The sequence below is a fragment of the Cyrtonyx montezumae genome, unplaced genomic scaffold (assembly GCF_038088225.1).
Source record: "Cyrtonyx montezumae isolate F1298 unplaced genomic scaffold, pur_monq_1.0 scaffold_4, whole genome shotgun sequence".
Classification (NCBI taxonomy): Eukaryota; Metazoa; Chordata; class Aves; order Galliformes; family Odontophoridae; genus Cyrtonyx; species Cyrtonyx montezumae.
Genome location: NW_027072045.1, coordinates 19,205,644 through 19,218,295, shown reverse-complemented (window position 1 = coordinate 19,218,295; position 12,652 = coordinate 19,205,644). Strand labels below are relative to the sequence as shown.

The 12,652-nt window shown below is 41.1% G+C and overlaps 1 protein-coding gene across 3 annotated transcripts in view; it reads right to left on the bottom strand.

Annotated features, from left to right (window-relative positions):
- Positions 1-12,652, bottom strand: part of ARMH3 (armadillo like helical domain containing 3) — a 107,835-nt gene that overhangs the window by 84,710 nt on the left and 10,473 nt on the right. For 2 of the 3 annotated variants that reach the window (XM_065746550.1, XM_065746552.1), the window contains exons 9-14: positions 8,131-8,187; positions 6,736-6,779; positions 4,990-5,050; positions 4,329-4,375; positions 3,819-3,894; positions 966-1,059 (exon numbers count right to left, since the gene is read on the bottom strand). In XM_065746550.1, coding sequence (XP_065602622.1) covers positions 966-1,059; positions 3,819-3,894; positions 4,329-4,375; positions 4,990-5,050; positions 6,736-6,779; positions 8,131-8,187 — 379 coding nt within the window. The remainder of the gene's footprint in view (positions 1-965; positions 1,060-3,818; positions 3,895-4,328; positions 4,376-4,989; positions 5,051-6,735; positions 6,780-8,130; positions 8,188-12,652) is intronic. The other variant, XM_065746551.1, reaches the window with a different exon arrangement.

The window sequence follows — 12,652 nt, the reverse complement described above, 5'->3', positions numbered from 1 at the left end:
ACGTTGAACACAAGCCCACAAAATGCCCGTCCCTCTACATTTTATGCTACACAAAATGTGTAACACAGGGAGACTTGAGACATAGGGAGCTTTTTAACTGAAGCTTTTGATATCCATGGTAACCAGACAGAATCCATCCACAAGGAGGATCATCTTTAACTAGGATATATCAGCTATTCAGGTCATTTGATAACTAAGTAACCCAGGCTGCTCATTCCCTAAAACATTCCCAAATTGTGCTCTATTCAAAGCAATTCTCTTCTTTCACTGAATTCTTACTTCAGATCTATGCCATTAAAGTAGGTGGCAACAGCTGTTTGATTTCTTTCCTTAAAATGGACTATATCTATCCATGATAAGCAAAAAGGGTTTTATTTTCAATTATTTTTAAAGAACATTTATTTGGGCACATAACCTCACTTAGAAGAAAGATCTCAGCACAAGCAGTCATTTACAAATCCTAGGAGACAAAAGACTACGAGAGGGAGGAATATCTCAACTCCCAGGTTGGATTCTAATCCCAGTTAATTCAAAGCTGGGGACAACTGCCTTAATGGCAAGCAGGAATCCACGGGGATTCTCTGTAAAATCTCCTCCAATAAGGAATAATCCCAGGCAGGGAACTTGATGCTAGAAATACTCAAAAGCAAAAGCCTACAAAGAATAACTAACAGGTGGGGTGTGCCTTCACAGATACTGGGACAACACTGTTTTCAGAAGGAATATCCACACAGCTTCATTAAGAAATGCACAAGGCAAAAGAGGAACTACAATAAACATCTTTCAAACACTTAAATTCATGTCAAATAACATTTCTTGCTCATGTTCAGTAGGGCAGATCTCCCCAGGAAGAGAACACCAGGTTACATCTGCTCCAGACAGACCTCATTAGCTGCTGTCTTGAGAAAGTGCTTTGCCAGCTATTTGTTAATTGTTCATCCCCAGGAGATCATTACATTTCTTACCATCCGAAGAAGGTGGGGTGGTTCCAAGCGGAGTGACAGGTGTTGTTGGGGTAGGACTTGTTGGTGTTGTCATCAGCCCCATTTCAGGATGGCTCTAACAGAAAGCATAAATCCCAAATATACACAGGTTAATAGCTTCCCTGTGAGGAACTCATACAGGTCACTACTTGTACACTCACACACAGACAACTTCACTAAAATCTCAGGAAACTTCAACCCCCTCCTCAGAAGAGGAATTCTACACTTTACAGCCATGGACATTTACAATTAAACTGTAAATTGATTTATTTACTCAGCAAAACATACAACATATCAAAAAGCAGTAGCAGTCCCCAACAGACAAACAACATACCTTTCTCCAGCACAGATGAGAAAAAGGCACACAGAAGCCTACACTGTTTATAGCTTCTGATCACCCCAAAGCTAACCCAAGGGTGAGCACCTGAAGTCTTCCTTTACAATCCTTTTATTTCTCTTTCTAAAAGAGAATTCTTCTGCCTCCTTGCCCTCCACCTGCTCATATTCAAAGATTATGGTTATTTATTTCTTCCCTCTCTCCCTGTAAAACTCAGACACTGGAGAAAAAGTGCATAACAAAGAACACTACCATTATTGATCTCTGCTTCCATCAGTCAGTTATTCAGCCCATTTCATCTTTGCTAATAGTTGCCTGTCTAATTACTGCTTTGACTTTACTTTCAGCAAGCTTCCAGCTCTATCCAGACTGGTGAGATGGTAGGCAATCTGCCATGCTATTTTAAGTCAGTCTGCCAAGCAGAGTGTCCATTTCATAGGGCAAGTTTTACATAAATGTATCATCCGCCTTAATATATCATCACAGTTTGAAAAAGGAAAGGGAAATAGAAGTACTGGTTTGATGTTAGTTCTTTCTTCACAAGTGGACAGCCTCCACCCTGTCCCTGAATATCTCATATTATGAGCAACTGTAAATATGTGGTTTTTATGGGAAACACGGATATACACTAAACACAAGTTAAGGACAATTTTAAATTATTACATATACTAATTGAAAATTTAAAATGCAATTTTTCATTGAAAAATCTTACATAAAACAAGTTTGCTTTCAGATTTTGCTATGGTGTTTACCTTACTCTTCCCAAACATTAACTGTCAGTTAAGAGATAATAGTGCCACCTAGCAGCAAAAACTGAGGACCAACAAGCTGGTAAACAAAAACAATTAACACCTCAGGCATCATCACAGGTATACTTCAGCCCTCTTCATGCACGCTCACAGGAGCAGGCAGTCATTCACACAGTCCCTGTCCCAGCAAGGGACACAAATAAGAGCTTTCATCAGTTTTCATGAAGTTTCCCAAAAGACAGCATGCCCTACCCTGACCTTTCTTAAATGAAGGATAACAGACAATTCACCCAAGAATAACATTAGAACCAAACTTCAATCAAGTCCACTAAACAAGTGGCTGTTTCAGCTACCACTTTCACAAATAACTAACCCATTTTTTCATTATTAATGAAAGATCTTATGCCAGCTTATTTTCCCATTCTTCTCTTACTCTCTCCTCCCTCAGGGATACTTTGGCCACGAAGGCCTGAACTGGTACTACGCAACCAGAAGCAGTTGGGATGAACAACCTGCAAAAAGCAGGGAACTTAAGCAAATTAACCACCCCCAGAACAGAAGCTTTTTTCAGAGGCCATAGATCTGCCTGTCAGTCTTCTGATACCAACACCACTGCCAGGAGCTCCCCAGAGGCCCACTCCCTCCATCGTGCCACGTGCCTAGCTAGTGGTGTATTACACAGCAACTCAGAGGTTGGAAGGGATCTTAAGAGATTACTGAGTCCAAACCCCCTGCCAAAGGCGGGTTTCCTACAATAGGCCACAAAGGTAAGCATCATCCAAATGGGTCTTGAATATTTCCACAGAAGGACATTCCACAGCCTCTCTGGGCAGCTTGTTCCAGGGCTCTACAAGCCTTACCTTAAAGCTCTTCTGCACGTATTGCTGCCCTCTGATGAGCTGAAGTAGCTGGGAAAAGGCCTTAACTGTTCTAATGTCATTTTCTTCACAGATTACTAGCAGTTCTTGCAAAAACCCAAATTACCATACTAAAATGTAATGCCTTCCCAAACTCATCAAGCCATTCCTCCAGCCAGCCACAACACAATCATCAGATCAGACAGACTCAGTATCTCTTCCCCATGGTGACAGTCTTTGAAAACTCATATGCTGATTAAAAAAAGCATCCAGAGGCCTGTGTTCAGAGGTACAGAGCAGCCCACTGCTACTCAGAAGGTCACCATAGCTCTGCTTCTTCACCATAAAAAGCACAAGCAGTGCTCTATTCTGACAGCAGTCACTGATTAGTTCCTAAATGAAGGATACCTGCACAAACAACATGTAGTATGTGCATATCCAGACAGAACAACTCATCCAGCTTGGAGCTGGATAAGCTTCTTTCCCTCATCTCTAATTTATCATGGGTATGAATTGCTCCAATAGCTGCAGCACTCTTACTGCTACAGTCAACTCACTGCACCCTCTCTTATGGCAGTACTACAAAAAAATTGAAAGAACTCCAATCAGCCCTTCCACCCAGAGGGAAAAGTGGCTCCTTGCATGAGCTGTTCCCTCAAAACTTTGAGCACTTTCTGGCAAGGCAGGAAGCATTTTCCTAAAATTAAAATAAACCCAGTCCCTGGTTTGCTTTTCATCTTTTGCATCCATCTACATCTGTGACAAGCACCCAGAGGGAAAAAAAAATAGAAGAGAGAAAACAACTTCTCTTTTCACCAATTCAATTTCTGACTCTTTAATTTCAAAAGGCATCTACTAGTAAGGGAAAGGCAAACATAGTACAGAAACTCACTTGTGCCAGAACTGTAATGAAGTTCCGGTTTAAGTGGACAGCTTCATAGAGGGCCAGAAGTATTGCTTCATTAGTTCTGTGGAGAGGACACAGACAAGAGCACAGTTAATTAAGGGCTAACTCCAGATGAGAATCCTGAGAGCAAAGCTTCTGAAAGAATATTTTCTTCCCAATCATTTTAAACTCTGCCCCTGCAATCCACTTTTGTTTCATTATTAGTAGTACTGATCAGTCCACAAAAACATCTATTTTTGGATTTCAACTACAGCTGCTGCTCTCCTCCTGCAGAACGTCTCCCTTGCTGCTCACTCCCAAGCAATGTTTTCCTTATTAAAGCCCTTTCTTTTCAAGGTAGAGGTCTCTACAGACACAACACACCCTCGTATTTATCACTTGCCCCTTTTATTTGTTTTGTTACATTAACACAGTTAATTCCCCATGATGGGGGAGATCACGTTGATCAGAGCACTCAGTTGTCACTCACTGTGGAAATCATATCTGTACACTTACTGGACTGATATCTTCTCATCAGCATCTGCTATGAACATGCTGCCCACCTATGGAGAGAAAAAGTATTGCAGAGGAGGAATTTTTGAAAGCCATTGAACAAGAGAGAAGACGCGGATTTAACTAAATCAGAAGTACTCTAGGAGATGTGCTCTCATCCACAGCATAAATGCAACTTACTTCCCAAAACCAAAGAAATACAACTGGGAAAGCTTCTCAAAGGACAGAACAGGATGACCATATACAAACCCCGTTTTTTTCTTCTGTAACTGACCAATGCTTAATCTGTCAAGTCACAGAAAAAAAAAACATTGCATATTTTAAATCCCAGCCCTGATTAGTCTGTGGTTCTGTGAGACAACAACAGGGATTGCTTCCTGTCGGTGTACCCCAAAGCAGTAGCAGTTTTACCCACATCACTCCTGACAGATAACTGTCAACACCAAACTACCCTCATTTTTTAATCCACTTTCCCATCCAGACAGCAATATGCTCCTCAGAATACAGTTACTTGTATACTTAGCTGTATTTGGTTTAGATCATATCAGTCCATCCCTCCTACAGAAATGCATTCCAAACCGAGTTTCTGGAAACTCTCACCCACCTGCTGAACTTCCAGGAAGTCCCTGTTTTAAGAACAGAACAACATCATATCCTTGCTTACCATATTAGTCAGGGCTGAGAAGAAACCACTCTGGTGCTCCTCTTCTTTATCTTTGTACTGCCTGAACAAAAAAGAATCAGGATAAAGCTTCAAGTTTAGAAAGGTAACTGCAGTTATCTTCTCTAAATCCCCACAATAGAGCTTCATCTGATCAGGATGCAGGTGGGAGAAAGTTCCAACATTGAAAATTCCTTTTTAAGAACCCAGAAAAAGAGAAGCAGAGGGTATTAAAATACCTGTGAAATGCTTAAAGATAAAGTGACAGTGCTGAAAGATATGACTCTGAACAATGCCTGTGCCATTAATACAGGATACATTCAGTCTGAACTAACACTATGGGTATATTTCATCTTGAACTAACCACACAGTATACTATGAACCATATGAACACAGCCTGTAACTACAGGGTACTTTCATTTCAATTATCATCAGCTACAGAGTAAACCACACTTGATCACCATGGCCAGGAGAACCCACAAAGACCATTAGACTAGTTCATGACCCAATCCTGCCAGATCCCATATTCCTCTCTCCAGAAGATGACAGGTTGCAAGGTGGTTCAATGAACTGCCCTACTGACAGCTGTCCATTCCTACTTGTCTTACTTCCAGGGCAAATTAGAAAGCACGAAGATGTTCTGGAACAGTCTAGTAAACATGACAACATAAGCAAACATCAGACCTATCATGCACATAGACATGATCCAGAAACACAACAGCAGTCATGAGCCACAGGAGGCCCTTGACTAGGACTGGACTTGGAACAAGTCATCAACAAATATTTTGGGCACCTCAAATTTAACCTCATGTGTTCATGAGGCACTGAAATGGGGAAGCAAAGCTCACAGGGCCATTTACTCTCTTTCATAAAGGAATCCAATTACACTTCCTGCATCATGCAAAGATAACAACTCTTTAACCTTCCTGGAATTCTAGTAAGATAAGCAAACAGATCACAGCCTAAGACAAGTTTTGTCAGAATAAAGGAAGGTGAGTGAGTGTAAAACAAAAAGCCCACTATGTTAAATATATTTATACAGTTTGTTGACTCACATCATCTTGTGGGTATATCTGTAACAGTGGATATTCAAACAGAAATAGAATATATTCCTGGATACTTTTAGAATTCTTCTGCCCCCCAGAAAACTTAGGGTTACTCAAGTAAAACTGCTATGTATTGCCAAATTTTCTGAAGAGCTTTCTCCTTAGGAAAACTTAGATATTTTGTATTGTTACTTATTAAACTGACATTGGGAACATACTATCCCTCCTGTTGGCTGGCTTACTGGCTTTTTTTCTCAGGAGTTACCGCTGTCCAATGCTTGCAAGAACACAGATCTCCTCATCAACTCTGATGTGACATGTCAACAGCCCTGGATAGATCTGTTTGTAGATCAGGTTTCAGTTAAATAAGAGAAGTATCCAGAAAATCATTTAGCTTTTCCAATTGAGCCATAAGATTTTACACAAAGTTCATACAGAGGTAAAATCCACAACAGTAAAAACACACAATAGAAATCCTCCCCTACAGCAAGATCTCTCCTGACACACATCTGCACAGCTGGTACAGATGAATCTACACTTGCAATGACAACAACTGAGCAGAAGTATCTCCAAGCATAAAACTATCCCCTGCCTCTCCAGCTGCATCAGAACTATTAAAGGACAAATAAGGTAACTCTAAAAAGTTTCTTGAAATGGAATGCAACTAGCATGCATTTGAAAACAAGAGATGCTTATGCTTTACCTGTTGTATTCCGATAAAGCCTGGGCAATTACAAGTCCCATTCCCTGCAAGTGTTTAAAGAAGTTTATATTAGAAATTGTAATGCAGGAAAACAAACACTGAACACACATCGCACTCCTGCCCCCAAACATACCACAGTATGATGCTAGGAATTTCCCCTGCAGCAGTTTGTGCTTTTGTTGTATAAGTGTATTAATTCAAACAAACAAAAAAAAGGCACCAAAATTTAAAGTTGAATATCTATTAAGTACAGAGGAGAAAGTTTATTCTCCTTTGGCCACCAGAAACATCTTACTCACTCAAGAAAACTCAACAAAGTGGTGACAACTCCAGAAGGAAGTTGGTGTTAGAGGAAAAATATCCAAAAGTTCAAAACAAAGTGTTTATACACTAATGACCTTGTCATTTCTTGTAAACAGCCTCCACCACTCCACAGTTACCGGTCATCCTTCTCTAACAAGCTAATTAAATTAACTCAAAATAGTTGTTCTCATCCTTTAGTTAGCACAGTTTGCTTTTACTTCACACCCAAAGGAAAGTTTCCAATCCACATCTCTCCTCAGCTAGACGTGCACTGACACCTTGTATCGAAGCTTAAATACACTGTAGATGCTGCCTAAGTTTTGTAAAGTACAACTGGGGACTCTTGATTCCGGTTCCAAAGAGCTACAGTAAATGAGTTGTGGACACGTAAAAATCAGGTAACACTGCACTCCAGAGCAGATGTCCTTCAGCAAAAGCCATCTTAGGTAAGCAACAGCAAGGGACACATCGGCATTTGACAAATTGTAATGCTGTAACAATGGAAAACAGAGCAACAATAGTGGGGTAGCAGAGTCCCAGGCTGCAGCAAGCGAGGATAAGCCCAAGTGTAGCAGCCATGGATACAGAAACAAAGGAAAAAAGTTGCTACATACTGCTCCCCTTGGAAAGCCTCAGGTAGGCACCCATCTCCAGTGAGATGCTCTTACCTCCCCTGCCAACCCTTAAATGAGATCTGGGAAGGGGTGGATCCTGGCTCCACTCCTGGTCACTCACACTGCATGCACCTGAGCTCCCCTGGGTTGGCCCTGCCTTCCCACCAGGTGCTCAATCACTGCTTCAAGCTGTGACTTAGCATTTCCACTACACAAATGTCTCATAGATCAACCTTAGCATGTTCTTTGCTACCTAGTCTTTTAACCACCCCCATCATTCAACTGATGACCAAACTGTCCAAATCTGGAGTTACCTGACATACAACAAGAGTGCAGTTAGGGCAGAAATCCACTACACTGGTGTTCTTTGCAACAGCACTGCTCCCAAATCCTCTTTGCACCAGTCATCAAAACTGCATTTGTTAATCTCTCATATGGAAGAGCATCCCCAGCAGCACCAAATAAGTTAAATACTCACGTTGAGTGTGGCCTCATCATCCACAATAGAGAGCTTCACGATGTAAGGATTCACTGACTACTCAGCAGCAGGAGAGAAGAAAGAAAGCAAACTGGTTTTAAGTTCCCTCTTCACAGAATAAGAAACCATCTCTATTATCTTTCAAAGGCTACCCACCCACCCAGGAAGAATTTCCCTCCTGCCTCACAAAGCAGAATGCACACAAAGCACCAGAAGTCACGTTGCATGGTATAGCTGCTATGTTTGGGATACCTTCTCTTTACCTCCTTAGCAAGACAGGCTGCTGATTTCATTGCAATGGAGTCTCTGCTCCTTCACTAGCTGGACTGTCATCCCTGAAAGTGGAACAGCTGTCCTGACAGCCTGTTATCAGTGACACACACACAGCAGGCACAAGCAATGAAGCTGGGACTCAACATCACTGCTCTGATATCTCTCTTCTGCAACACCTCACAAAGATTGCTTAAAGGAAGGAGGACTCAGGAAGGCATGACAACATTATACAGACTCATCTGCTGCAGGGTTAGAGCGCAACACTTAACAGCTTATACCACTGAGAGCCAGAAGTCCCTGGAGAATATACATTCCTTGAACTAAGCTGAACAAAGCACACAGGCTCCATCTATAAAGATAAGGCTTAATAATTTAGGGAGCATTTTAGATTAGCAACGTACATTTGTTTTTCTTTATGTCAGTGCAAAGTTAACAAGGTTGACTTGGAACTAGGACAGAGAAGAAAAGATTCTGCCTGTGCAGTTAAGTCCAAAGTGGATGGGATGAGCAAAGCAGGCATCAAACAGAGCCTTACAAGTCAAGCAGTTATCTGACTGTTAAGCTCAAGGCTTAACAGCAGGTTAAAAGCCAGGCTGATCATAAAACAACACACACAATTATTCTGTGCTTTTGGGAGAATCAGATTTTCTCTGGTCCAGGGAAAAAACTGATGAGAACAACCAGAAGCTCAACCATTCTGTCACAACCTGCATTGTCTGCTGCCTCAGAAAATAACACAAAACTCACATAGAACCCACGTGTGCAAGAAACATACAAAGATTTCCTAGAGGCTGGAGGAGAGGCTCCTATCAAGTAAGAAAATACGCTTCCTTCTGTGCAACCACGATCTTCTGCCATTTAGTCTATGTCAATAAAGCAGAAGCAAAACTCAAAAATTTGTAGTTAAAATACAGCTTTAAATTCATTCCTTCTAATGCATCTTAGTTTTACCAATTTTGATCATGTTCTCATTATACCATGAAGAGTAACTCAGGCCAAGCCTCTCCATCCCAGAGCTCACACAGAACACTGGTCAACCTGTGACTCGTGACCAATAAAAGTGACAAAGTTTTTCCAGACAACAGACAGCAGGGCTATGGTGGATTAAGGGCGGTGAGGTGTTCAAAACTCCCAGATAAGCAAAGTGGGAGATACTGCACTGACCAATGCAAACAGGCGGCCCTGAGACCTCAACATACATTCCATACCATCACAGAATGGATGGGGAGCAGGTCCCTTGCCATCTTCAGCCCATGAACAGCTCCTCACACTCCCACTGCCCTCAGCTCCCCAAGATGTGTACTACATGTCATCTGCTCCAGAGCCAGCAGTTCCAAATGGTTGCTTCCTGCTCATCTGTGATGAACTTCAGCAACCTGCAAGTTGTACAAGCACCCCTAAGCCCCCGCCCTCAACCCCCATATTCCCTGCCTGCTTCCAATCATGTTATATCAGTTTTCTTAGCTTTCTTTTTGCTGGAAATTACTGCTAAATGCCTGGAAGTCTAAATTACACCTGCCACTCACCAATGCATGCAAACACACAGTAGGCTTGAAGAGGGGCTGATAAGCACCTTGAAAACTCAAGAGTGTGTCAGTGAAGTGGTGACACAAACTTAGAAATAGCTTTGCCTCCAACTGCCTCCAGAAAGAAAACGAAAATATGATCTTCATCTCTTCAGAGAGCACACTGCCATCAGAGAGTAAATACTGTAATATTAAGGCCTTCTCTTCAGCGATAAGGTACAGACACAAATGCCTGGAATGCAGGAATACTCAAGATGTCCTCTATGAGCTAGTCACCATTAGATACCAACAAGCTCAAAACAATGAAGGTACAAACTGGAAGTGATGATTACCAAGTAATTTCTAAAAGATAAGATAGTTAAAACCAGATCAGAAACATAATCCCCAAGCAAGGCATGTCATACAAAGTGAGAGCTACATGAAGAACCACACAGATGTGACAGAGGGAGCTAGATCTTCCCTGTAACTCTAACGTATCTTAAGGTCTGGCACAAACCTACAGGAAGCAAATCTTCGCTAAGAAAATAAAGCAGAAAAAGGAAAGAAAAAAAAAAATCAAGCTACCCATATACAATCTCAAGTTAGATGCTTAACTTCTTTTCATGTCTGTAACACAAATGAAGCCCAGAGTCCACTTGATTATCCCCCGCAGGATTTTCCCCCTGAACATTCATTAGGGATGATTCAGCAGCTTTGCTGCCAGCGCTGATGAGGCCATCTCCTCCGCAGGCAAGGCATCTTGCGGGGAATTGGAGCTTGAAAAATGACTCTTTTTGTTAAAGAGATACATTTAAAAATCTTTCAAGTTCTGAAAGGACTTTTTTTATTTTCATAATTTCATGACTCTAGCATTGTTAAGTCTCTGCAGCAACTGCTGGAGACTACATCAAGGCAACTAAACATGAAGGGCTGTCTGATACACGGTATGCAGACAAGAAAAAAAGAAAAGAAACATGTTTTCACTCATTACTTTTCAGTTCTGTCTACTGAGGGACACAATACACAATTCTACTTGAAGAAATTAGCACATGGATTGATTCCTAGATAACATCTATTTTAATCTATTTAAAAGTCACTGCTTGGTTTTATGCTATAAGTTGCTATTCTAGCAGCCATCCCTTACAGCACTGAAAAAAAGGACACTGAATATTCCTCATTGCAGTGTTTCCTCTGCTTGGCATCCTTTTGAGCAGCTAGCTTCGCTATTTCCCAGTGTAGTCAACAATTCAATGCACTTCTGTGTCTCTCCCACATAGCATCTAGGTAAAAAATATTCTCTGAAATAAGGAATAGGATTATTAGACCAAAAAGTAGAACTGAAGAATAAGGACGTAGTTGTAACAAGTTTTGAGAATCATTAGGTTTCAGATCAGTGACTTCTCTTTAAATGTCCTATGTAAAGACACACAGTTTTTACTTCTAGAATAGAAGTTACTGAGCAAACCAAGATCACAGCTACACTAGTAATGAAGACATGGGCAGATATCCCCAGGCAATTGGAAGGGAAAATAGAAAATTCATATCCTAAAAATATGGAAGAACATATTTGTACAGAACACACAAGTATTCACATTAAAGACAAACACAACATCACAGGCAACTAATGAATTTCCAGCCTAATTACATGTGCTTAAGCAGCTGGAACCAGACAAAAAAAAACAACACTATCCACAGCAGCACAGTTAACTAAAAAGAGAACTCCAAAGGACTCAAGGCATGAAAATGTGCCACAACACACTGAGAATCAGGCAACCACCAAATTGACTTCAGAGGCTAAAGAGCAAAGAATAAAAGATGGTGACTTCACTTCAGGACAATTATGACTGTATTATTATAGGCACTGCTTGCAGCATGTGACACTTATAATAGGCAGTGTCAAGAAACTGTCTTATAAAAGCCTTAACTGAGTTGGTTTCAACCTTACCAGATAAAATACTCAAACTGATTTTTCACTCACTCCACATCTGCCTTAGGTGGATTGTTTTTTTGTCTTTTTGGTTTCTTTTGTAAACATCAGCACAAACCATCATTTTCTTTGGTAGTTCAGTTTGAAGTCATCTAGAACAACATTTCAGCACTAATTGACCCCAACTCTAGGTGTTACTGCAAAGAGCAGAGGACAGCTCTCACAGCACTCTGCCTTACTTAGGAGATAAACTGTAGCACATAGGGAATGTTCTCAGTGATGGGTCTAGAAAGGTCTACCCCTTCTGACCCAAACACGTAAATAAATACACTATCATTTAATGAGGAAAGAAGTTCCTTAGTGTGGTTAGGTTGCAGTTGGACTTGATGATCTTGAAGGTCTTTTCCAATCCGAGCAATTCTATGATTCCGTACTTTGCTCAGATGACACAAGTTAGCCAGGTAAGACCTTGGACAGATGTAGCAATCGCAATTTCAGTTAAGATTTCCACCTGTAGGTGTAACAATTGCAGTGAGAGCTCTGGTCTTCCCACTCCGTCCTCATCAGTAACAACACCCATCAGATTTTTCTCACCACCCTATGCTGAAACCAAACTGCACGCTCCTGTTACACATTACCACGGCACAGACTGAACAGTACGTAGTTCTGGATTCAGACAACATCCACAGGAATGGGAAATTAATAGGAACTGTCCTGTCACCGAGTGTACTCTGTGCCTTTACTTTTTCTCTAAACTCTATCCATAATTCAAAGCAAGCTCAATTACAAAATCACACGGGTTCCCCCCTCCCAGTTT